Source organism: Kryptolebias marmoratus, linkage group LG15 (genome assembly GCF_001649575.2).
Source record: "Kryptolebias marmoratus isolate JLee-2015 linkage group LG15, ASM164957v2, whole genome shotgun sequence".
Taxonomy (NCBI): Eukaryota; Metazoa; Chordata; class Actinopteri; order Cyprinodontiformes; family Rivulidae; genus Kryptolebias; species Kryptolebias marmoratus.
Window position 1 is genome coordinate 24,409,389 of NC_051444.1, and position 26,656 is coordinate 24,436,044.

The window sequence follows — 26,656 nt, forward strand, 5'->3', positions numbered from 1 at the left end:
AAAAAAAAAAAAAAAAAAAAAGGAGACATTGCTGCAGTGCTGCAGATCAGTGATTCAGCATGAATCAGCTGCTGGCAGCCAAATGAAAACAGCAAGCTGAAAAGAGGTTTAACATACAAAATGAGACGTGAACAACAACTACTTCAAAAGTGAAACTTCTTAAAACCGAGCATTGTTGCGTTTTGCACTTAAGGTCACCCTATGGCTTTTATCTTGACGATGCAAGGCTAAACAAGCTTTTAGTGAGAAATTTATCACTTTTGGGAAACCATTTAATTATTGTAAAACAGACTCAGGAACTGTGGGTACTTTCCACCTCATTTAGGTACTTTCCAGCTGATTCGTGTCCAACTAGGGGCACATTAAGTCACACCATTGAGCTAAAAAAAGAAAAAATAATTGCTCCAAATGACTTATTGTTAAAGAGTTTTGGCGAAGATTCTCATTTCCTGAGTAAATGCAATGGTCTGCTTTGTTTTTTCAGTCTCAGGCAGGCGTTTTAGAAATTCTGAAGTTGCATTTTATTGGTTTCGGACACTTTTGAGAGCTAAATTTATCATTTAAACGAGACATTCAAGCTGACAGTGAAAGTTTATAGTAGCTTTGGGAAAGTCAAACAAATGATAGGCCAATTTATAGTTTTAATCAACTTAAATGACTTTGTAACACCTTTAGAGCTTTATGTGCAGTAAGAAAAAGTAATATAAATGCATTTTTTTAACTTTAACTTGATAAAAGTGACCACTTTGCACGTTCACTCTAAACTTCCCAGGCTGTCAGGTGCACATTTTATTGCTGAGGTGGTCACACAAAGTATAATTATTTTTTGGAGGCAGAAGTGAAGCTCGTTTACCACACAGCAGGTCGGGCTTCTGCTTGGAGCTGTTCGGTGTGGTGCACACCCCGGTGAAGTCCAGGGCGTTCCCCAGCATGGTGTTCATCCTGCGGAAGATGTCCGCGTTGCTGCAGGTGGACAGAGCCGGAGACTCGGCGTCCGGGCTTTCAGGCCTGCGGGCATCGTTTCTCTGCAGGGAAAAAACACCCAGAAAGCCGGGGAGAGGGGGAGAAGTCAGCCTGAAGTCGTGCCAAACGTAATATTCACGGCGCTGACTGAATTAAAAGGTTTTATTTTTAATTTGTAGGCACTTCAGTTGGGGGACTGCAATGAGGAAAAGGCGTCGCTCGTTGTTTCATGACACCGAGCTGACCTTTGACTTGGCCGAAAGCTAATTTATTATTTTTTTTTATTTTGTTTAATTTCATTTTTCCTTCACTCACCAGGGAAAACGCCATGATGACGACGGGTGTGGACAGCCAGCCTAAAAGAAATGTCACAACAACGCCCTCCGCCTGAAATAAAGGCTCATATTTATCACGTCTGCTAGCGGCTAATTAAACTTAATTCGGGGAACGTGTGCGGCGCGGAGGACTGCGCCTCGAGGGCCTCCGTCCCTTCACGTGCTCCACATCAAAGGTGCCGCCGCCAACGGAGGGCAGGTCACGTGACCGAGAAGCCGTTTAATTTCAATTAAAACATATTCACACAAAATGAACACTTATCGTGTTTTTTGTTGTTTTCATTTCAAACATAATGTGGTATTATCAGAAATTATTATCTTTATTTTTTTTAAAAACATGACACTTTCCTCTCAACTAGAATCTGTACAATTTGATTGACAAACCCAAGGATTTAATTGTCCTAAACGTTCATGTTTACTTCTATAAATTGTTAGTTTCAGTAAAGCTCATGTGGGTGATGTGGATGTTCACCCAAAGCCTAAAGTTTGTATGTTTTTAACTTTTTATTTTGTGAAAATCTACATTTTTTAGTTTAGTTTTTTTTATTTATTGGAAAGACATTCAGTGTCTAAACTGCTCAGTTTTCAGCTAAATATGGTCGAAAAGTGAAATGTCTACACCTAGATGTTTGTTTACGTTACTTAAACAGATATATGTTTAAATTATACAAATTACAATTAAAATTTCACTTTTAGATTTAATGTACATGGCCAAAATTGTGCGTTGCTGTGTAAAAGATGTTTAAATGTCCATCTTAGTTTAAAAATATGTTTGACATCTTCTCAAAATTAATTCTTCACAATCCCAGATATGCTCCCTCTTTCTCTTTGTATATATATATATATATATATATATATATATATATATATATATATATATATATATATATATATATATATATATATATATGTATATGTATATATACATGTTCTCACATGAACATATTCCATATTGCAGGTTTACTTGTGGTTCCTAGAGGTTCTAAAAGTAGAACAGGAGGCAGAGCTTTCAGCTATCAGGCTCCTCTTATGTGGAAACAACTTGTGGTTTCTGTCTGTGAGGCTGACACCCTGTCTACTTTTAAGACTTGGCTTAAGACTTTCCTTTTTGATAAATCCTATAGTTAGAGTTGGTTTGGGTTTCCTGAGCTCTCCCTCAGTTCTGCTGTTATAGGCTCAGACTGCTGGAGGACAAACTGACCACATTTCCTCCCTCTGCTGCTGTCTTTACTCTACTATACATGCAATTCTTTCTGTTATTGGTCTGTTTTCCTCTTTGTATTCCTTCCCATAGAAACCTCACCTGGACCACTCCTTCTGTGCGTCTTTCTTGTCCTCTAACTCCAGCCCGTTGAGGCAGAAACCTGCCGATCCAATGAACCAGTTCTGGTTCTGCTGGAGGTTTCTTCCTGCTAAAAGGGAGTCGTCCAGTCCCACTGTTACCAGTGTCCTTGTTCAGACTGGGGAGTTACACCAAAGTGAAGATTTGACACAATCTGCTGGTTTCTTTAGACAGCTGCATTGTGGTATAGTAGGACTGAACTGAACTTGAACTTGTGATTTTTTATACGATGCAGGAGATAATTTTTGTTATGAATTGGCGCTACATAATAAACTGAACTGAACTGACACTGAATATGTTTCCCATGTGAAAACATGATTTCCACGTCTAAAGCTCACATGCTTTTTCTGTAGTAGATATCGCGTGCAAGTCATTTTGCCCAAAGCGTTTTGATACGTTTACTAATGTAACTCAACCCATAAAGCACACAGGTTCTGTATTAGTTTCCTCCTGTCTTTGCACTTTTCAATTTCAAAGTAAAAGCTTCAAAATGACCCCTTTCTCTTTGCCTCACTTGAATCATTTTAGTTTGAGGGACACACAGGTTGTTGTAGAAGCCTGTATTCAGAAAAATACCCGTTTGTAAAGGAAAGATGACCTAAATTTGTTATTTTAGGACAATGATGAAAACTACAACGCTGATGGTTTACCTTCAGTCCCTTGACCTTGTGAGAAGAAGAAATAGCTGAAGTTGTTTCATGTAAGAAATGTAACTTTCTGCAGCTTCTGTGAGGTTAAAGCACAGATTATTATTTCTACTTTATGGAGAGGCGCTCGTTGTCTTTCACAATAAGAATTTAGGTGAAGCAGACCAAGAAATCTGCATTATACGATGAGGGCAAGTGACCACCTACCTTCATTTGTGTTTAAACCAAACAGGTCATAAAATGTCTTCTTTGTTCCTGTCGTTGCAATGTTTTACACATGAGTATGACTCCGCTTCCTGGAAAATACCCCCCTGAAAGCCAGAATAGCTCCACGAACCTGGATCTTTCACACGAGCGGCCCGAGATTTCTTAAAACTGGTGAACAGTTTTCATTACTGTCCATTTAAAGGTCCATATGAGCATTGTAATAATAAAAAAAAAAGAATAAAAAAGCAAACATTTAAATATGAAACAGCTCAATTTGTAACAACCAAAGTTACAAAATGCTATTTTGGTGGTTTTGCACTTAAAAGAATAAAAGTCAGAAAACCAAAAAGACTCCAGGTTTAAGTGTTTGAATCAATGTTAAGATCAAATGAAACCGATTACATTAACAAAAAACTGTATTTGTGGGTTTTTTAAAGGACAGTTTCTGCAGATTTGATGAGCTAATAACTAACAAACCCTGAGTGCTGTTTGAAAAAAGTAGAATTGACTAATCTGGGATAAGAGAAAAAACCTGGGCTTGACCAATCCTGTTGCAGCATCCTCTCTTTAGCAGCTTCACTAACATCAAACCGGGCTGGAAAAGAAGCGTTTAAATCAAGACAGGCTGAAGCAATCCTGCTGAGCGTCCACCCACCGCGAGGTGGACGACAGATTAACTGATGCTGATGTGGAAGAATGAGACACTTTTTTTAAAGCTCCTTTTAAATAAGCAACCCGTAATAATGGATGCTAATTTGCTCTAACCTGAGGGGCGTGTCAAACAGGTTTAATTTGTGTTAAATCCCCCAAACATAAATGGGCAGGTGTAGTTGTAGCTGCAGTTGAATGCACAGCTTGTCTAATATAAGAACTATGTAATGGTCACTGTTTGCGTCAACAATACTTACATCCCAGCACCGAGTGAATCACTTTTAACAAAATTATTTATGCAATGAAATGTAAAATAATCTGCTTTTAGAGTAATTTAAATCCTAAACTTTGCTTTGAATTTAATCTGAATGAACCAATTTACCTGTTAAGTTTGGTTTTATTTCAAAAGTTTCTTAAACTTTGTTTAATTAGGTTGCAACTGTGTCTTGTACCAATGCAAGATTTCCTAAATTTGCTATTATGCTGGTCTGAAAAATATCATTTTATATTAATTTGACTCACTGAAAGAAAAAAATCAGTAACAGGAATTACAAAAGCTGCTTCTGTTAAAAGGTAAAAGAAGTGTAGAAGCCATATTTCTTACCTACTGTGACAAAGAATTATTGTCTCATTTGAAGGACTGTTATCTGTCACAACCCAGATTTTATACTTGCAAATTTGTAAATATTTTTAATGCAGCACATTCTTCTGTGACCAGGGAATGAAATGAAACATGCGCTATTTCATTATCAAATATCCTGTAATAGTTGAGCCATTTTTCTGCCCGGACTGCTGACTCATGAAAACAAACATCAGGATTAACTAAATTCACAGGATAAATCTCCATGGTAACTTATGTGTTGCTGCTGTTGTGAAACCAACTCAAAGATGGGTTAAGTCAGGATAACCAGAATAATCCCAGCTTAATCCCTTATCTAGGTTTTATGGAACAGGCCCCTGGGGATATATTAGAGTGTAAAAAGAGAAATGCACCAGAAAAAAATAGGCAGTCTTCATGAAATATATATATATATATATATATATATATATATATATGAAGACGGCTAACAAAATCCACCTGTTCGAGTCCTTCCCTGCAGCTGGTTCTGCTGTGTGACCTCTGGCCGGTAGAGGGCGACAAAGTCCAGCGTAAAAAAAAAAATCCAGGCTCACTTTCAAGTATTTTAAAATATACACGTGTTATATACACATTGACCTGCTAAAATATCTGCATACCTTTTATTTTTTTTTATTTTATTTTTGTTTTTATTAAAAACTGAAATCAAGCAAATGTAAAAATGATCATTGTAGCCTGAGGAAGCTGGATTTCGCCACCTTTTTTTTAAAAAAAGACCTCTTTCCTGTCATGATCTGTTTTGCAAGTAAATAAAAACAAACTAGTTTGGACGGTATATTTATAATTTTACCCGATAGTGGCTTACAGCTTGGAGGTACAGAGGCGAGGCTTGCCTTCCAGTCTGTGGCGCCCCGGATTGATTTCCTGTCACTTCAAATTTCCTGTGTGAAAGTGATGTTAAAAAAAAAACAATTTTTCCACAAAGGGCAAATGGCTAAATCTCACTTTTTTTTTTTTTGGGTTGAAAGCTTCAATCTTAATATCAGTTTGATATTTTCATTTTAAAGGAGCAGTTTGTAAACTTCTAACAAGATGGAGATTCTCAGGATCTTTTAAAACTCCTAAACACCAAACTGCATTTTGTTTATGAAACAGGATAGTATGAATCTGGTATGCTTTTTTGTGTTTTTTCCTTCCGTCTTAGGTCATTTCAACCCCTCATTCCTTTATTTTACAGGTCATTTCATGCTGCAGTCTCTGAAATCTTAATAGAATCTGAAACTAATTTGATGTAAAAGCCATTATTTGGTACAATAACGTGTTTATGTATACACCCTGATGGGGCAACATGGCCAAATGTTTGCAGCTGACCATCAGCACAGTCCCCTTTAGTTTACATTGAGGCAGCTGGTTGCGTTGAGTCCCTGGAGGACGAGTTCTGGTCGACTGAGCAGAGCATCTTACCAGCTCAAGAGGGCAGAGCGTGGAGGTTTGCTTCACAAACGGTGCAGCGACGCACCAATGCAGCGGTGCATTACAAATGAAAAGTTTGCATGAATTATTGATGCCAGCATCCGACGTCCGCGGACTCCAGACTCTCTCCATACATACAGACTCGGGGAGCTCGGCTCGGAAGGGACTGGTTCAACGGCAGCAATAAAGGACCAGATGCCCAACGGAGAAATGCATTCACTTCTTTTATTCATAAGATGAGGTTTGTTTTTTTTTGTTTTAACATCTTATGCACAGCAGATACAAAGACAAACAGGTTCTTAACCACAAACTAAATTCCTTCATCAGTCTAATCTCGCTACCCATTTCAAAAAGCCCCCCCACCCCCACCCAAAAAGCAACCCTTTACATTGTAGTCCAGTTTCACAGCAATCTCATTTTAGCAGATTGGCACAAGCCAAGTTCAGAATACTTCCATTTTTTTTTTTTCTTTTTTTGACAGATACCAACCTCCCCTTTAAACAAATTGCACTTTTCTTTAAAACTACTTCAACAGGATTATAGGATCAAAAAATGAACACCAAACACAAGAGACGACTAAACATCCAACTTATATAGGTTCATTATTTAGTTGCACAAAAAAAAAAGGCATAAATATACATTACGCAAAAAAGTACAAAGACTTTGCACTTTCCTTTGCTCAAATAATAACAGACTGATATTATGAGGCCTGGGGTTGTCCAAAATGTAGGGAAGCATTCACAAGGTCCATGCGAGATAAGCCATTTTACACAACAGCCTAGCTTACAGAGGTAAGACCGAGGTTCTACAGGAAAGAAAACAAAAACGAAGCATTTCGCTGTCTAGGTCAAAAGGCAACACAAACACTAAGAAAATTAGGATACACAGAAATCTGCGTTCTAAATTCATGCCAAAAAGACTTCAACATGCAATGACTGAACAGCTCTACGCCTCCCAGGAGCAGCGGTAACCCACGAAGGGACTAACAGGAAGTTCAAAACATCTATTTTCCTCAAATTAGGATCCGAAGAGACAAATGGGTTTGCATGAAGTTTTTTTCCTCTCTCTCTCTCTTTAAGTGCTGATGGTACCGCAGTAATCACCAAGGATACGTTTAGATTGTCGACAGCAAGGTGGTTCAACTCCAACTCCCCCCAGAGACCATTGGAAGGAGATAAATACTGTTTAATAATGCACATTTGTCCATTAAATAAACTTGATTAAATTAAATGAAGAGCTCGGTAAACCTCACTTCAGCTGGATAAAGGTGGGGTTTCCGGAGGCCTGAAAAGAACAGCAGAAAGACGCGTTAGTCCAAAACATTTCATTTTAACACAAACTAAGAATTTGAGAGAATCCATTTAGTCTAATCATGAAAACTGAATGTTTCTGACATCACACCAAGTCTGAAGGCAGATTATCCAAACCCTGTCAGTAAAGGTAAAATCATTCATTATTGCTGATGGACTTCTGTCTTTTTTCCCCTCCGCAGTCAAAAACAAGCTGCATATGCTCAGAGTATTTAAGTGAATTGTGTACATTTGATGCATAAGAACATTTACAGCTGTAGTCTGTTAGGTTTAAGCTAAAACCTCAGTCTGGAGAACAAGATCCAAACATCCGGGCAGGTTACCCCACACCAGATTATTTTACATAAATAGAAAACGTTCCAAAGCTGTCCTGATCAGTTTGCACACAGGTTTAACCAAATAAAACAAAAACAGTATGGATGGTGAAGGAGGCTGCTGACTATCTGTGCAGATAGTTTTTGCAATGATAACGTTGCCTTTAAAAATAACCCATTATCAATAAGAATGTTAAGTACTTTCCAGACAAGAAGAACAGAGTATGAAGTAGCAAGAGTTATCTACGTCAACGCTTGCATGGCACCTCGGCTCAGGGCAAATTCTTAAAACTCCTGGCCAAGCGGTGCTAATGTTCAGGCTCTCACATGCAACGCTCTCAATAGATTTTTAAAATGTTTAAATCATTAGTGAGCGCACCTCTACACAGACAGTGACACAATTTAATGTGTTGATTACTTTTCCTTTTTGTTGGTCCAGCATTGAAAAGTGTATGGCAAGTAGGAGAAAACTGCAGCATCACTGGTTAAAACAATATAAAAAAAGAAATGCATTTGTCCTTTTTGCCAATACATTAAAAAAAAAATTATATATAGCCACAACCAGCTGACACCACTGTGTATCCTGGCAGAGGAGACTGCTGCTGTAAATACTCTCATGCACCAAATGGGCCTTAAACAGTCCTGGAAAAAAAAATAACTTAAAAATTAAGACAGGATCAGAGCAATGTTCGAGTAAAATTAGTGTACAGCTGTTTCAGTATTTAAGTCCCATAACAGGAAAGTAAAGATGGGGGGGGGGGGGGGTGATGAATATATTGGTTACATTTCATGAATTTTCACTTTTTGCAGATTTAAAACTGCGTTGATGTAATGCAAACTAAAAAGCACCTGTGGCATCAAGTTAAAGGAGACATGGTGGGGTCTGTCACATCTTCAAAAAATAAAAATAAAAAGGGAACACTGACAAAAGGTTACTCACTAAATATCTAACAAAACTGCCGGGACTTCCATCCGGGCTGGGAAGTCTCAGAGGGAGTAGGGTACCAGCGCATCTAAAGAAACACAAACATAAGTCATGTTCACCAGACCAAAACCGGGCCTCGGAGCGGCAATCCTCAGTCCTGTAGGTTTCATTTAGCGCCAGCTTTTCCACGCACGTTTAGGAGGACTGTCCCTTTAAGCCCTGGCCACCGGAGCCATGGGAATGTGGGTCAGCTGCTCATTGAGGACAATTGTCCTCCAGTAATTAACGGGGCATGGAAACGTGGAGAACTGAACGTCTCTGTGTGGTAAACGTTTCCCTGAGCTGGTAGGAGTTTTACCTTTTCCATACTCGTCAATAAACTCAGAAGCAATAAAGTCAGTGAGAAGAAAAGCCAAACTATTGAGATCTCTCAGCAGCCTTTTAGAGACGTGGAGACTCTTTTACCTTCGTGCAACTGACTACGAGTCAGTGGATGAGCGCTTGGAGATCAGAGTATCTAAGGATCTTTCATCACAATGCAATTAAAAAGCTTTTTCCCCTTTCTTTGGCCCGACTACCCGGGCAGCTTATGTTCCAGCTGGAAGGTGGACAGCAAGTTGGCACCTCAGGAGAAGGCCATCAGGCTCTGACAGTTCCTCCAAGAAAATACCCCACATTCCTCAGCCTCTTGTGTCAGATAAAACGGGCCACGCTTTGCACAGCAGCACTACTCTACGCTCTTGCGTAGGAAGTTGGCTTGCTATGAACTTTAAATGACCCAACAAGAAAAATATTTGGTAACAATAGCAATGGAAAAACTCCAGCCCGGTCCTTTATAGCCGCTGTACTATCAGTGGAGTATGTAGATGGCTGGTAAATTAGAAGTGCCGTTTACCCATTTTTCATTCAATGGTCCAGCTGCGAGCTGCAAATATAAGGGAAATTTGTTTTAGCTGAGTCCAAACAATAAAAAGTGCAGGGGAAATTTGTTTTACTAACGTAAAACCTCAAATACATGTTGCTTATTTCATGATTCAGACATTTCTTTATTTAGCAAGTGTACCTTTTATTCTGACTACACACCAAAGAGTGATGCACAGAGTTCGATTAAAGAGAAAAAGATGAACCTGTGTCTGAGCCAAAACATAAAACCACAGAGAGGAATTTAAGAGTGCCATTTTAAGACAAATCTACGTCAAGACCCTCTCCGTCATAACTCAGGGTTTTAACTTCCACTCAACTATCTGGTTTGCATTAAGTCTGGGCAAAAGCTGCGCAGGCAGAAACTCCCCATCTGATACTTGGGTTGAGCTGCAGCACCTTTGAGTTAATGCAACTTCAGAGTCAAACCATCGAAAATGAACGCTGGGGTATTTCATCAGCAGATCTCATTTCCTTAACATTTAAGCTTTTCAGAAATCTTACACACAAATGGTTTAACTTCAACATAAAAAAATAAAAAAAGCTCGCTGTAATGTCAGAAATTGGAAAAAGTTGCTAAAAGAAAGGAGAAGGGGAACACACACCGGTTGGTCCCTCACCTGGGCGTGGAGGGCTGCGGCTGCAGCGGCGGCCGCTGGGTATGTGAAGGCAGCGTGAGGGAGGCCTGGGGTCAGCTCCGTGGTGTACAGGGGGTAAGGAGTCCAGGCATCGGGTGATGCTGGGATCAGTGCTGCCCCCGTCAGATCATCTGAGGAAGCACAGGGCGGGGAGGGGAGAAGTTGACCGACACCAGGGCTTGAATCACGTAAACAAAGTAGGAGGCTGAAAACTGTAAATGCAGACGGGTTTAATACTTTGTGTTTGAGCTTTGGTACAGATTGCACTGCTGCTGAAATATTCTTGAAACCAAAACTGGTTTGCCTGTTAATTTATACCTGCACTTGACTTCCAAACAAAAATAAACCTCCAGTTTCAATCATTAATATAAACTGATGGAGCGCTTCACTATCAAACATGCGGCTGATTTCAAAGTAATCGCGAAATATTCAATAATCCAACAAAAATAGAAGCACCGAGAGTATTTGCTATTTAGGTGAACCAAGAATAATATTAATTTGATCAAAAGAAATTCATAAAATACTGACTGACCAGTAAATTTTCCCCTCTTAGGACTCTGCCACACTATAGTAAATACAACCGGGCAAAATCTGGCCTGCATGCTGTTAACCACCACCTGCCTGAAGCTAATAGATCACACAAACGTTCAGGTAAAGGGAGCAGAGACACCACCGCTGACTGAGTCCTGCGGGTGAACTTCCCAGCTGAATGGAAGCAAAGCGACCGTCTGAAGAATCGAGATGACGCATGCATGTGAAGGTGAGTTAGTCCTTAATTTGTTAGAAACTGGTTTTACTCCCTTCCCTGCCCGTTTGATTAAAACCCCAACAACATCTTAAGATTATCAAAAGAGGGCTACAAGGTTCACTGAGCACTGGCGTCGCCAAGGTGAGAGTGGATGAGAGCCTAGAGTGGTGCAGCCGAACAACTTACATGGGTCCCGTGCAATGAAGTGTGCTCCTAGAGCAGGGTGGATATTTGTGGGGTTCGGTGTGGCCATCAGCTTACTCTTTGCCATCTTCGTGTTGGCTTTAGCAAACTCTAAGCGCAGGGTCTGGGGGCTTTCGGGGTCAAAACGGATACCCTGGGAGGAGAGATGGAGGGATAGGAAGCAGGGAGGAGGAGGAGGAGGAGGTGGACATCGTAAGGGAGCTGAGTTTATGGGGGCTGTAGCTCAGTAGTCCCACATGGCCTCGTTTCCTAAAGCGGTGCCTCAATACTCAGAGCTGCATCCTTCAAGCTCGAAACTCGCCGCCCCCCCTCACTGCCAACTCAAAGCTGGGCAGACTGAAGGATGCACTTCTGAAATATTTCTGCACGCTCCGCGTCTCCGTTTCCTCTCGACAAACTAAAACGACTCAAAACAAGGAGCACGGGCGACTGAAGTTGCTCAGCCCTCGCTCAGGTCAGGAGGAGGAGACGAGGAAAAGGGCCGACTGTGAAACCAAGCGTCGCTTCTTTTAGGTGGTTTAACCCTGATGGTGTCCTTGTGCCCTAAGCATTGTGCCCACATGCAGGTGAATAGTATTTTGGTGTGTGTGTGTCTGTTGTGTGTGTGTGTCTAAGAGGTGATGCTCGTAAGGAATGATAAGCTATGAGAGAAAAAGTGTTAGATACTGCCAACGTGGGCTACTGGGTGACAACATAGGAGGTTACACTACTAAAGATGTGTCCAAATAACACTACACTTGTGGCTTTAGAACAGGTATTACAGTAAAAAGCAGTGATATGCAAAATGAGGAAAGCTACGTCAGACTAAGAAGGATGTGTATCAAGGTCAAAGTAAACTACCGTAAGGCTACAGGATTCTGGCCCCTTTCCAAAAATGGCCCTGCCATTGAATTGTAAGAGACAAAATGGGTTGGCTTTGAGAAATTTCAATGGGAGAGATGACTGTTTTTTCTTTCAAGTCCCAGTATTTATGAGATTAAACAAAAGGTTAGAACAAAACACTCAAAAAGATTTTTTTGGGGGGAGAAAATAAAGGGTGGGGAGATGAACAGCAAAAGACACGGGGAATTTATAAACCAGTAAGAGGAAGTCGATGCTTACATTTAGCGCATTTTTTGCAGCTTCGGCTCCAGAGCGACAGTCGAAGGTTACAAACCCGACGGGCTGAAAGACAAAAGAATGGAAGCAGCACGTCGTAACGAACACGAGTGACCCCCGCCTTCACACAGAAACTTACATGTCAGATCTAAACACGACAGCAACGTGCCGAGCTGAAAAATCCAATAATAAATTAAAAAAACAAACAAAAAAAAAAAAGGCCAGAAAAACCCCTGCCTGGATATTTCAGGCCCTGATGGAGGGTTCCTCACCTGTTTTGATGTTAACTTAATCAGTGACCCTTCATAACCCTGCAGGAGGGGGGGAGAAAAAAGAAAAAGACAGCCAATTATCCATCCTGGAGTCACATGAAGGAAGTCAGGCATGAACTCCTCACTATATAAAGCCAAATTTCCTTGTCTGCACCGTCGCAGATCCATCTGCGACGAGAGTTACGTTTACTTTTGTTATGGTGAAGAACACGGATTACATTCTTCCAACCAACGCACACCTCTCAATTCCTCAACGTGTTTACTTTAATGGGGCGAGCGTGCTATCAGACATGCGCCGTTTTAAGCACAGATAAGACACGACGTCCAAATAAAGCAAACAAACGTAGAAAAACAGCAGCATGGATGTTAAAGCGCAAGGAAATTCTTGGGGGAAAAAAAAAAAAAAAAATGCAGGAATTTTGCCTGAACAGACAACTGAAAGATCTTGATTTACAACCATGGAAAAAAAAAAAAATTAATATCTTTCAGTGCCTATAATAAATCCTGGGCAAACATCTTAAACAGAAATAAGGAAATGTAAGCTAGAATACAGCCAGTACTCTAATATTTGTCTTATAAGTTATTGTAAAAGGTTTATCTGTGAGTGGATGAAGGTAAAAAATTTTTTTTATCATTTACAAACATTAGGTTGTATTTACTTTCTGCAGAAGAAGAAGAAAAGGTCGCAAACTAACTCTGAACGTCAGTGGTTTCGCAGCGTACAAAATGTTTGGGAGAGAATGACATTTCCCTGCGTTCTGCCTGAGCCGGGTCACGGAAAGGCTTGGTTGGCCAATTGTAGGAGCTACTCATTTACACATTCCACAAGACCATCCATGTGCGAGGGACACCACTTCCAATTTAGTTAGTTAGGACAAGGGTGGGAGGGGTGTTTATGGAAGTCAGGACCGGAGGGGGGGGAGAGAGCAATGGACGAACAATGATGTGGCCTCATTTCCATACATGCAAATATGTGGACCTCAATCACTGAGAATATGAAGCTCCAGGGTTTTTGTATTACTGTACAAAGTGATTTAAGATTGTTTTTATACCCAAATATTAAAAACTTAAACCTTCCTTTACGTGCAGTAATCCGTCACGAGTTCTCCAGCAACTACGCTTGATTTTCACCACTTCATTTCAAGCACAAATCCTAAAGAGAACCATAAAAAAGGTGCTTTGACTTGCCTTAAAAGGTCTGAACAGCAGGTAAAGTTCTCGTGGTTTGATATCAACTGGTAGGCCGCTGACAAACAGTGTTCGTACCTGCAAACAGGGGGAAAAAAATAAAGTCATCATTTCCTCAAACACTTCTCTACATGCTGTTTTACGCAACCATAATATTATAATAAAGAGACATTTCTGAAAAGAAGCAGTTTTCCTCAGCAGGAGGTATAAAATCGACACACCAATAACTTGAATTTAAAAAAAAATCAGCTAGACTATTAGGAGGGTAAATACTGGTTTTCCCATTTATAGTCCTCGTCAACACAAATACAACTTGAATTGATAAATCTAAAAATAAGAAATCCAAAACCAGAATAAAATAAATTTGTATCGCCCCCCCCCACCCCCCCACCCTTAACAACATGTGGACGTCTTAAGCTGAGCATCCGTGTGTGTTAAAGGACTCCAGGACCTTGGTGGTGTGGACAGTCTTTAGTCCGGTGTGGCGGGTGGATTAAATGGTGAGTTGTGAGGCCCATTAGTCCTCAGCCGGTGGGGGGGGCCCTCGGTACCATGAGGGACAACAGCGAACAGAATGACACTATTTTCTTCCTTTAACCAGCCCCCCCCACCGGCAGACCTTGTCGGCCCTCCTGACATCTTTCAGGTGCTGCAACGCTCAGCTCTTTGGATGTCCACACACACACACACACACACACGGAAGATGTCTGAATTTATTCTTCAGCCGATCAGAGAGCAGCTCAAGGATGACAAGTGTATTAAAGCCTGAAGCTGTGAACATAAGGTTATATTAAAGTCTAAAATTATCCCCTGAAATAAACAAAAATTAACATAAATTTACTGGAAACAAATCACTGACAAGAAGAAGAAAGTTGAGAATTTAAGACACTCCTTAAAGACTTCCCTTTCCCTCCTCCTTTATTGTACAGATTTTCTGGTTCAATTGCTTTGAATTATAAAGGAGGTGAAGGAGAAGAACGAAAGAAAAAAAAAATCAAAAGCAAATTAGAAGAAGAAAAAAAAAAAAAAGGAAAGTCAAGTGGCCAGACCAGGCTTTGTCATAAGACAATGAGAACAAACAACAACAAAAAGGCCCCCGGCTTCCTTCAGCGCCTCTCCAGAAGGAGCCATTAGAGAGGAAACACAGCTGACCACACAGAAAGGGCAGCTTTATCTGGGAGATCAGTCATTTATTAAATATAAATACACATTTCTGAATTACATTTTACAATTTGGTTTTGTAAGGACTTCATTTAAAAAGCAGCTGAGTTGAAGAAACAGAATTCCTCAACACTGAGGGAGATATGAAGACAGCACAGAAAAATAAAGTCAACTCTGGGCCTTTTTCAAATCATTTGCAATCATTTTTTTTAATTAAAATTATTGAATTCTTTTATATTTTAATATATGCACACACAAATAAATAATATATAGTTCAAATAAAACAGCATAATGAAATTGTGGACTTTCTTTTTTTATTTTCCCCATAAAGATGGATTGGTTTGATTTATTTTGCAAATATGGAATACAGAAATATGCGTCATAATTAAAATGGACGTCATTCTCAGGCTGTTTTCAGTAAAACAAACAAACAAACAAAAAAAACCCCCACCTGTTTATGTTTATTATTTTAATTAGACTCCTTTTCTAGGAGCAGACATCCCAACCCTGGCTGAGCGGCCGGAAGTTTGTTCCAGCAGAACAATAACCGGGTCGAGCTCCGAACTTAGAGCCCAGAAAAAAAAAAAAAAGTTTAAAAAACAAACAAATAAATGAATTAAATAATAAGAGCTCACCTCCTCCTCGATGGAAACGTTGCTGCTCGGCTCCGAGTCCGCTTTCAGGCTCATGTCGACGGTCGCCGCGGCCGCGCACAGGATCAGGTTCCTCCTCGTCGCGTGAGATTTGAGCCCCGCGCGCCTGAAGCTGCAGTGAAGGTCCTGCTGGCGTGGCTTCAACTTCAGCTTCAGCTGAGGAGAGCACGAGGAGGAGGAGGAGGAGGAGCAGGAGCACGAGCAGGAGGAAGGAGGAGGAGGAGAAGAAGAAGTCGTGCCGAGGAGGTGAGGTCGTGCGGACGAGCTATGCGAGCATGTAGAGCAACGAGACAGAATCATTCATGAAAAGGGTCGAGAGGTAAAAACAAAACAAAAAACAAAAGAAGAAGAAGGAAGAGGAGGAGGTGTTGAAGGTGGTTTGGTGCTCCGTGTCGTGAAGGGTGAGAGATGAGGGGGGGAAAAAGAAGTGCGCGTGGAAACAGAAAGCCTCAGCCGCTCACATCAATGCCCTCAGCTGTGGGACTGTGTGAGAGGAGGAAGAACAAGTCAACTTTTCTCATTTCCCTCTCTCTCTCTCCTCCCTGTCTCCTCCTCCTCCTCCTCCTCCTCCTCCTCCTCCTCGTGCTGCCTTCCAATTAGGCCAGTAATGATGTCGGAGTCTGCCGCGAGCCCTAATCAGGCAGCAGATCCGCCTCAGGTGTGTCAGGACCCCCACCCAGATACCTGAGCCCCACCACACACAGGCCTTCACTGTTAAATAAAAAAAAGAGAAGAAGAAGAAGAAGAAGGCCTTCACTGTAAGAAGGAAACACTACTCAACTTTAGACGCCATTTTAAGGAGTTTAGGAGCATTTCTTTATCCAGTCAAACCACTTTTAGCTGTATGTTGATTAAATTTGAGCTTTTTATCTCGGGTTATCCCAGAAAATGCCTGAACATTTTGAACATTATCGTGTCTTTTAGCAAAATTCACTTAATTCTGTCTTTGAGACAGACCTATTTCCATATTTGTGCTAAAATATTGTAAGGCAACAAATTCATTGTTTGACATGAATCGGGTAAATATTAACGTGTAAATAATACTCTAATATTATATCAGACCGGCCTGTATTATATTTTTTTAAACAAAAACAAAAATTTCCCCCTTTTTTTTTGTTTGTCTTTTTGGGTTTTTTATTTTGATAATAATTTTTGTATGTTTTAAGGTTTTGAAAAACGTCCAATTTTTCTTAGAAAAAAGAAAAAGTATTTATTTCCACCACCATGACAGGATTATTAGGAATATTAAAGGAGTAAATCTGACAAATTTTGCATTCAGGTTAAATCATTTCATGAGCAAAATGACATAAAAATACTACCAGTCTGTCTTTTTTCTTTAGAGGATTTAAATATCCAGAAGTGAAAACACACCTTGTCATATTATTTAAAAAAAATAAAACTATAATAGTAGACTAAAATAATCCATTTATCTGATTTGTCTGTGGTTTAATAATAAACCTATAAAAGTAAAAGGCCTCAAAGAGATCGAAGTATATTTAAGTGAAATATTACAACTGTAAACCTAAAACAGAAATGCTCATGATGGTTAAAAAAATAAGAAATTTGAACTAGGGAGTGTTTTTAATGGTTGCTGCAGGATGGCTGTGGGTGGAGAAACGGCCCGTGTTGTGTTTTGAGGCTTGGTCCTGGACTTGAGCCCAGCGTGCAGCGTGTTTCCTCACAACAAGGCAGCTCTCAGAGGCCAGACTGTTTCCTGACTTTGTATAAGAACACAATCAGGCTCGCAGGGCGAGGAGGAGGAGGAGAAGGACGAGGAGGAGGAGGAGGGGGGCCCGAGTGGACGGATGGACGTGTTCCCCTCTGTACTTCTTCTGCAGCTCGGTCTAAAAATAGCCACGTTTCTGTGACGGCTGAATCCAGATGGTTGGTATAAGTTCCTATAGAGACAAAAGTGGACGCAGCGAGAGGCGTTTCTAAGCGGACACACACAGATATTAGAGGGGGGGGGGTACTGTAGTTCTGGGCGTTTCCAAGGAGCCTTGTAAACTTTTAGAGTGGCTTCAGTCGAAGGTTCTCCAGGATTTTCTGAAGGTTCGCTCATTCTTCTCTTTTTCGGACTTTCACAGCTTTTTCGCCCGTTTTCTCCCCAGTCCTCGTACCTGGCCGTGATAGTTTAAAAGGAATTAAACGGAGGACAACAGGCTTTAACAAAAAAAAAGACTCCAGTTTTCAGCCTACAGCAGTATCTGAAGGTCACGACTCGAAGAAACAGAGGAGGGAAAACAATCAGCAAACACAGGAAATCCAGGAGCCAATCATAAAAAAGTCCAGTTTTTGACTAATAACAACGTCACCTTGTTGGTGCTGAAACACAAGGTGTCCCCCCCATCACACACACACACACACACACAAAGTGACACCATTTTGTAGTCTAATAACTTAGCCAGTTTTTACTCAAATGAGCTGAAATTTAAACAAAATGTGTAAAAAGTAACAAAGTCGAAGGTTTCATTTTATTCTTTCCTTTTTTCCTTTCAGTTCACTAGAAATGAAAAGGCACTTTGTGTGGTAGATTGTATTAGAGCGTGCGTTATTGAGAAAGTTCAAGGAAAATCCACCAGCAGGAAAGCAGATTTGGACACGGCGCGCAAGAAAAAGTTCAAGTTTAAGACGCGTTGCAGTGCGTTTGCGAGGGGCTGGACGACCGACTCGACGTGGTGGCGTGTCACAGGCGGTCCATCGGACCCTCTCCTTCAAGTCTCGGTGAACAAATCTTTTGTTGCTGAACGTGAAGCTTGTTTAAGTTTTGTTTGCCTGGGACAAGTAGTTACTCAGATATTCAGATTTCAAAGGTTTTTTTTTTGTTTTTCCGGGACACGCCGCAATATTTCACGTCTAAGGCCATGGGAAATAGGGGCGTGGGGGTGCTGCAGTACCCACTGGTGAATGCAGGAGCATGTGCATGTCCAAACATACTCAACAAATCATTGAAAAAAAAAATAATAAAGAGATTCCATTAGAGCATCTTATGCTTAAATTCCTTTTTTTTTTGGTATTATTGAGTGATTCTGGTATAAACCAGCACTGTTGTTGGTTGCTGGTGTGTAAAATATTACAGCTGCTTAAAACTCACCAAAAACCTGGGCAGAGTAGCATTCGGTCATGGTTGCAGTTTTATAGATATCGTCTGTCCAAAAGAAACAGTATATTTTTATTGTATTTTTAGATAAGACAACCAGCGGACGTTTCACTGCATGTATTTGGCATAATGTTGTTCCTAATATGGGCGTTTGGGTTCATATAACGTCACATCACCGTCCAACTAAAACATGTTGCCATGGCCATATTTGTGTCTGTTAAAGTGTGTTTTATTTGTATTTTCTTTAATAGATTCAACTCAAAACCTTAGAAACAAGCTGTGTATTCGTGACAGGCTGCTAGTGCCTAAAGATCTTATTTAAAATAAGTTCTTTGTTTAGTTGTATATGTGTGGAAACAACATGATTGATCTTTGGATTTTTGTGAGTGTTTTTAAACTAGTTAAGTGGCTTAACTTCTTCTTCAGGGGTCGCCTCAGCCAGCAAACTCGCTCGAATGACTTGGCAGTTGTTTTACTGCCGGATGCCCCTCCTGACGCAACCTGGGCTCGAACCCGCAGCCTCAGGGTTACACTGACCACCGAGCCACCGCAGCCCCATCAGTTAAGTGGCTTAACAAACATACATAAATAAAAATAAAAATCATTCCTCTGAAAATGTCCCAGTACTGGACAGAAAATGAGCAAAAAGGCAGCCAAAATGCAAAGTAAAGAAAACCCTTCAAAAAGTTTGAAGAACTGATTAAGACCCCTTCAAAAGAAGCTCTGCTGCCTCGTAAGCAAAATGTAAAGAAATGAAGACTGATTTAAGACTTTGGTGCAGTACTGTATCACGTTAAATGACAAACATTTAATGGCTTTATCTTATTTTTAAATGTGCAATTTTTTTGACTGTGCTGATGTAAGTTTGCGAGTTGAGTTAAGAAAACCGTAGCGCTTTAGACTGGCTTCTTCTGCAAGTTTTACACTTTTTTTTTAGAAAATAAAAACATATTTAGAGTTCGACATAGACCACGTGATATTGAACCCAATCATTAGTTGCAGGCCTTGACGAAACTGTGAATTTTTATTTCATTTTCCTCGATCCAGCAACACTCGGTTCCATTTTCCTGTGGTTTAACAACACCTGACACGTTATTATCTTTGGCTGTGACTAAAATTAGGACGTGAACAGATCTAAACCCTGCAGATAAATCGTTGGAAGGTAAAAGCCAAGGCGCTAACCGCGATGGACGACGGGACTTTGATGATCTGTTTCAAATGATGAAACGGGTAATCACCACTTTACAATTTTTCCTTATTCCGTAGTTTAACGTTGAAAGCAAGAAGCAGAAATACGGTTGGAAAGATGAAACAGAACACCGAGCAGAGATCTGCCTTCGGGTTGAAGATGGGAAAGAACAACATCATTTTACGCTCTGTTTACCATTTCGCCAACGCTCGCCGCCTATGAAATATTGACTGCTGTTGAGTGAGCGTTAATTTATTCATCGTATGGTTATAACAGGCTGCGTCACAAAGTTTTACGCTCCGGAGGAATGCACCTGGGCGGTTTAGCTACATCACTATCGCTCTTCTTTGTCTCGTAAAAACACGTCGAACGACGATCTCAGATCTGCATCGCGCTCAGATTAAGAAAGCTGAGTAATATTCAAACTTTGTGTGTATTGTCTTGACGTTGTAAGACTTTTTTGCTTGTTTGTGCTGCAGGTATTCATTGGATTCGCTCATGAGAGAGTTAAGAGCAAAAAAAAAAACGAGTCTCTGAAGCTCCAAACCTTTTATGCTCAAAGATGTCCCGGCCCTTTTCGCAGCCAAAGATAGCTTTGTGTAGGTGTACGCTGCAAAATATGCCTTATTCATACGTCTCTTTGGTTGAATTTTAAAGAAGACTCAAAGTTTGAAGACTCACTGGCCTCTTTCTTCTGAGTGCTGCCGAAGAGGCTTTACATAATTGAGGGCTGAGCCGCTCAGGTTTTGAAATATCAAGAGATGTTATTTATATTTCTGGATTACCTGAACTCAATAAACTCTGTTGCCTTTTTTCCCTTTTAATTGGTGAGCCATAGAACTAAAACCAAGAAATTCCTTAAAGGCTCGCCACCTTTTATGTCAGAGTTTCAAACTAATACTGTCTCATTCTGAGAAATGGTAAAGTTAAAGTACTGTCAGTGTTTACTTCCTGGGTTGACTCCAGCAATTAGTGCCAAAGTTTTAGGCAACAATGTTGTGCAACGTGCGGTGCTCGGAGTATGTGTCGGCGATGACTTTCTGCTACTACCACGCCAGATTTTAGCCCAGTTTTTGCAAACTTGAATGAGTTGTAGCCACTTTTGTTTTGGCTAAGGCTGACTTCAAAAGTTGCTCGGTTGTAGAGGAACATCCACTGATTACTTTCTGAAAGTTGCATTCAAATCTGAGAGATATTTTGCTAACAGACAGACAAATGAGCACACACTCAAGCAGCAATGGTAAATGTATTTTTTTTTTTAAATCTGTAGGATTTTTAATATTAAGTGCACTTCTTAATACTGCTTATTATCAGAAGATCGTTTTATGTTGAGAAATAGCACACACGCACGGGCAAATATAGATGTTTCGAGGTTTTGGGGTGGTGTGGAAAAGGATTAAAAGCACACGTTTCACCTAGAAGCCTTTGCGTCTCCAGTCCGAGCATTATTTATTGTAGTTTTGTTTTGTTTCTGAGTTAAAATCTTACTAACTGGTCCGAGATCACGGTAGCCTATAGGTTAAACTGCAGCCCTTCGATACATGACCCTCAAGTAACAAAAACAAACAAGCAGGTAGACTTTTACATGCACTTATTCACACACATTTTAAAGGTTGCTTAACTTGAAAACCTAAATGGGCCTATTAGTCATAATTGAGTTTGAGCAAACAAACATTTGTGTCTGTTTCTAGGGAAGGAATTGTCTTAAAAAACAGAAGCACCACGTAGAAGATCAATAAACATTTTGGCAGCAATGCATAATACAGCCCAGTACAGAGTACATATACAGTACCTATAGGGGTACTTACTGAGGTACTTACAGGAAAATCACAGGGTACTTACAAGATCATCATGAGTACCATCATGAGTACCCTGTATGTATTCTTGTAAATACCATGTAAGTACTAGGCTGTATTATGTACTGCCATCAACATAAGGTTTAAATACACCAACTCTTAAATTTGGCATTTTTACAGTAGGGTGTTAACACCAGAGGTTAGTGTGACACAAATACACATTTAAAGGTAATTTTACGTCACAAGTTTGCAAAAAAAACATAAAGTTAGAACAAGATGAAGAGAATATGTAGAGAAGAAAACTGAGGTGAGGAAGTGAAGCAGTTTTTGTATTTACTTGACCAAAACATGGCACTCCAAATTTTCCTTAAAATTGTCGCCATATTTAACTTACTGTCAAAACGAATGCAAAAATTAGATTTTAATGGCAGTGACGCTGTTAAATACGATATAAAAACAAGAATTTATACGTTAAGAACTTTATGCAACAATTGCAACACAGAGAAAAACTGTTATTTTAGAGATTTATTTCTCGTTGTATCCAGTTTGGGGCCTTTAAATCTGACCCCCCTCCCTCCCTCCCTCCTTCCACCCACAAACACCTGACAGAAGCTGAGACTGTGTAGTTCAGAGGCTCTGGATAAGCCTCATGTTTTATTTGTGAAAAGCGGCCCCATTGTCCCATAAGTCACCTCACACAGCACTCTTCTGCTTCACGCCCCACTGAGCCTGTCCTGCTGCGTTAGCCTCACCCGCTGCTAAAGCACTTAGCCGCTGTTCTCCGTGTCCTCTGCGGTACGGCCAAACATCCATTTGGAGGTTCTAGGAAACTTCGAGGCGTTTTCACCCTCTCACTGTGTGAGGGAGGCGCGCGACGCTTTTTCCTCCACACTTTGTCCAATAAATAGCCCTCTTCGTGAATACATTTGAGCTAATCAAACGCGGGGCAGCCGCTCTACTTTCAGCCTGAATCCCTGGTAAATTTGGTTTGTTTTAACGAGGGGATTTTATGGAAAGGCCTGTGAACTAATATCTGTAATATTAGCCAGTGATGACACCAGTTACCCATTCGGTTGCCACATTTTGTCTGTCGTCCTGTTTGCTAACATTTGTCAGACATTGAAACACCTGTCATGTTGGCCTGAAAGGACAGGAGGAGGATGGAGGAGCAGTTTCTAAACTGGAACTCAATGGACCGATACAAGCTGTAAAAGCTGTTTTAATTAAATCATTTGACCGTCACTTGTCAGAGCTCAGTTTTTGTTTGGTTTTTTACACTAATAACCAAACCTAACACCTTTCTAATTTACTACATTATTTTAGGAAACAAAACCCCCAAAGCTCCAACATTTAGCACTGCAACATGCTCACTCAACTCCACCCATCCGTCCGTCCTCCTTCTACCACTTATTCAGGGTTGGGACGCGGAGACAACAGGTCCAGGAGAGAAACCCAGACCTCCCTCTCCCCAGAGACATTCTCCGGTACATGATCCCTCCATGGAGTTCTGGGTCTGCTCTGATGTCTCCTGCCAACGGGACTTGACCAGAAAAACCTCCAAAGGTAGGCGTCTAGGAAGCATCCTAATCAGATGCCCAAACCACCTCAGTTGGCTCCTTTTGATGTGAAGGAGCAGCAGCTCTACTCTGAGCTCCCCCCAATTGATGGAGCTCCTCTCCTTATCTCTAAGGCTGAGCCCGGCCACCCTACAAAGGAAGCTCCTTTCAGCCGCTTGTATCCAGGATCTCGAACTTTCGGTCATGATCCAAACCTCATGACTAAAGGTGAGGGTTGAAACGTAGATGGAGCAGTAAATCGAGAAACCATCATAAATTTTCAAAAGACATAAAGAGAATATAAAGAAACTTCATCATCATAAGAACATTATTGATTTCACACATGTTGGTGTTTGAGCATTTAAATTTAAGATTTAATTTGTGCGTGTGTGTTGTTTACCTTTATGTGTATACAGTCTTTGGAAAAAGAGTATACCGTCTGTCAATTCCAAGGTTTTATTTATCAACGCATGATAAAAATGATCTGATTTTTACTAGATTCTAAAATGATCTAACATCATGTGTACAAAAACACAAGAAATTCTACTATGCCATTATTTATTAAACAAAGCTGTGTAAAAAAACAAAACAAACAAACAAAAACAGCTAAGGTCCCTTTCTGCTTCCTGCGTCCAAAAGAACATGGCAGCATGAATTCGGTTTGCAAAGTTTCAACTGAATGAACCATAACACATCTGGAACAAGGTCCAAAAGAGACAGGAGAAGAGGTGTTTACGCATAATGCTCAGCACTCTAATTGGTGAAAACTGGACACAGCGAATCAGCTGTCAGACACAGCGGTGGAAGGGTGATGATTTGGGTTTGTTCTGCAGCCTCAGGACCTGGACACCTTGCAGTCTCTGAGCTGAACGTGAAATCCCCCTGCAGACCAAAGGAATCTAGCATCAAAAGTGAGGCCACCTGTCCGATAGGTGGAGCTTGGACAAAGCTGTGTCGTGGAACAGGTCAATGACCCCAAACACAGCAGTAAATCTACAACAAAAAACAAGGAAAAACTAAATGTTGAAGGTGTTGCAATGGTCCAGTCAAGGTCCACCTGGCTGAAATGTTCCAGTGGGACCTTCAGAGATCCGAGCAGAAACAAATGTCTGCAAGCCTCAATGAACTGAAGCAACGTTGTAAAGAAGAGCGGGCCAGAATTCCTCCACAACCATAGAACAGACCGATAAAGTCGTAGCGCAAACCACTACTGAGAGCTGCTGCTGCTAAAAATGGCTCTGTCGGGTATTAAATCATGGAGTGGACTTCGCTTTTTCCACACACAACTTTTCCATTTCGGTTTTGTTTTCGTGTAATAAATAATGAGATGGTGGAATCCGCTGTGTGTTTTTGTACACTTGAGGTTACATTTTAGAATTTGGCAAAGATCAGACCTTTTTTTCTTTATTATTATTTATGTCCTGATCCTAAAAGTGACAGAGTGTACTCTGTTTGTTTTCCATCGACTGTATCTTGACAACACCTTCTAATCGCCCAAATGTGGGATTTGTTGTCTATTAGGTGTGGTGAAACAGACCCTTTGTGTTCCACAAAATGAGGGGGGGACCATTTATTTCTGTTTATCTTTGAGTCTACTAACAAGAAAACAAGACAGCACAAATTATGCTTGCGAATATGAATGGGTTTTCAGTTTTACGGCTGGTTTTACATGTTTTGCCACGAGACCGGACTGTGCGGAGGAGTCTGCTGATCTTAGCTGCTCAGTGACAATGAAACACAGATAAATATACTGCAGTTATGCAAAAGAAAATATTGTTTTATTGATAGCTACTATTGAGGAAGGAAAGAAGCAGCTCTGGAAACCAGTAAATCTGAAAAAATGTTACCACCGGGGCATAAATGTGAATCAGAAATCTTCTGTTTTCAACAGGAATAGCAACAATGAACGGAAATGACGCTAAAGTCAAAGCGTATGATTTCACATGATTTTGTCATACTTGTTTGTGGACATTTTGGTTTTATCGGAGCAGCAGCTGACCTTTTTTTAATATACTAGTTTCATTTTCATCCTACGTTCCTAATCAATGTTTTATTTATCAATAGAAAAATGATTGCATTCAAGAAGCTGTAACTGAAAAGCATTTAATATTTTTTATTTAAAAGGTGACTTAGAAGAATTATTTTTAAGATTTTGTACTTTAAGGTGAAATTTGGTGTCATTTCCTGGACCGTTTCTTTTAATTTTATATGTATTATTTGTGTGTTTCCTGCCAAAGAATGCTGTGTGAAAAACCTTTTGCAATAAAATACAGTGATGGGAAACGGTTAACTTTCTCTTGTAGTCAAACCGAAACACTGTTAGAAGGTTTCAGATTTGATAATAAATAGTCTGGATGTATGGGCGGGAAAAAAAATGCCTTAATAAGGACATTTTAGGAGTTGTAACCCCCTTGATAGCAGCTGCTCCAAATGGTTTTGTTTTCTCTTTCGCCTCCTGGTCCAGCTGTGCAGCTCGACTGCAGAGGCTTATCAATGAGAGGTTAACTTATAAACTTTTAATAGAAACTACTAAATGCGTCAGCCCTGATGTCACGGAAAATTAGTCCTATTAAACGCTCCAACCCTCGCCGATGGCCTCCGTCCCCGTCGGACTGTGGTATTATTATGCTTTCAGCAATGACAACAAAATGGGTGCCAGCTGTGACTGTGTTGTTTGTTGTTTCACACGAAGCACAAAAGAAAACTTGGAGCTGAAAAATGTCCCAAAGGTTTTTGCCAACTACTGAGACTACGCTGCGTGCTGAAATAAAAACAAACCTTTAGCTTTCTTTTTTTTTTTTCTCCCCTCCTTACAGTCTGTTAGTCTCGTGTCACGAACATTGTTTGGGATCTCGGAGACTCTTCAGGACAGAGATGAACTTCCTCCCGATGTTATAATGTGTCGGAACAGACTTAATATGGAAGCATGTCCTCTGACACCGAAGAAAGCCCCAGTCCAGGAGCTCCTAACGAGAGGAAATGCTGAAGAAATGACCCACGGGGATCGCTCTAAATTGTAATTTTCTCATGAAGTCAAAAACCAAGCCCGCTGAGATTTTCCTCAACATGAGAAGAATGTGCTAAAAGGAAAAAAAACAAAGAGACCCTGTCCAAATCAAATACCGATAGAGAGAGTTTTGTGAAAATAAAATAAAAAAGAACAAGAACGAGTTTGGGAAACAATCTTTTTAGACATGCAGTGCGATTGGTGGGGGGAGGGGGGGTATTTACGAATTGCAGGAACTTGGTGGAAAATAAGCACTTTCATAACATCCTCCCTCAGAAGTGAGGCCTTCACTTCCTGTTTGTGCATGGAATATGGGACATGGAGGGTTACGCTCTTTAAACCAAAGGGCAGCAGATTCCCAGCTGGAAGGAGCTGATGGGA

General features: G+C 40.5%; 2 protein-coding genes across 4 annotated transcripts; both read right to left on the minus strand.

Annotated features, from left to right (window-relative positions):
• Positions 1-650: 650 nt before the first annotated feature.
• On the minus strand, positions 651-1,394 carry LOC112450439 (cytoplasmic polyadenylation element-binding protein 1-like). The gene is made up of 2 exons (XM_025005522.2): positions 1,279-1,394; positions 651-1,025 (listed from the first exon to the last, which is right to left on the minus strand). Exons 1-2 carry the CDS (start codon positions 1,291-1,293, stop codon positions 777-779), a joined length of 264 nt encoding a protein of 87 aa, XP_024861290.1. The 5' UTR covers positions 1,294-1,394; the 3' UTR covers positions 651-776.
• A 5,012-nt stretch (positions 1,395-6,406) lies between these two features.
• LOC108234796 (RNA binding protein, mRNA processing factor 2) lies at positions 6,407-16,164 on the minus strand. 3 transcript variants are annotated; one of them, XM_017414266.3, is made up of 8 exons: positions 15,610-16,164; positions 13,814-13,891; positions 12,626-12,664; positions 12,357-12,419; positions 11,238-11,388; positions 10,271-10,434; positions 8,760-8,832; positions 6,407-7,479 (listed from the first exon to the last, which is right to left on the minus strand). In XM_017414266.3, exons 1-7 carry the CDS (start codon positions 15,925-15,927, stop codon positions 8,767-8,769), a joined length of 879 nt encoding a protein of 292 aa, XP_017269755.1. In that variant the 5' UTR covers positions 15,928-16,164; the 3' UTR covers positions 6,407-7,479; positions 8,760-8,766. The 3 variants fall into 3 exon arrangements, with proteins under 3 accessions (XP_017269755.1, XP_017269756.1, XP_017269757.1); XM_017414267.3 differs by having other exon boundaries at positions 10,286-10,434; positions 15,610-16,159; XM_017414268.3 differs by lacking the exon at positions 8,760-8,832 and having other exon boundaries at positions 10,286-10,434; positions 15,610-16,162.
• Between the last annotated feature and the right edge of the window lie 10,492 nt (positions 16,165-26,656).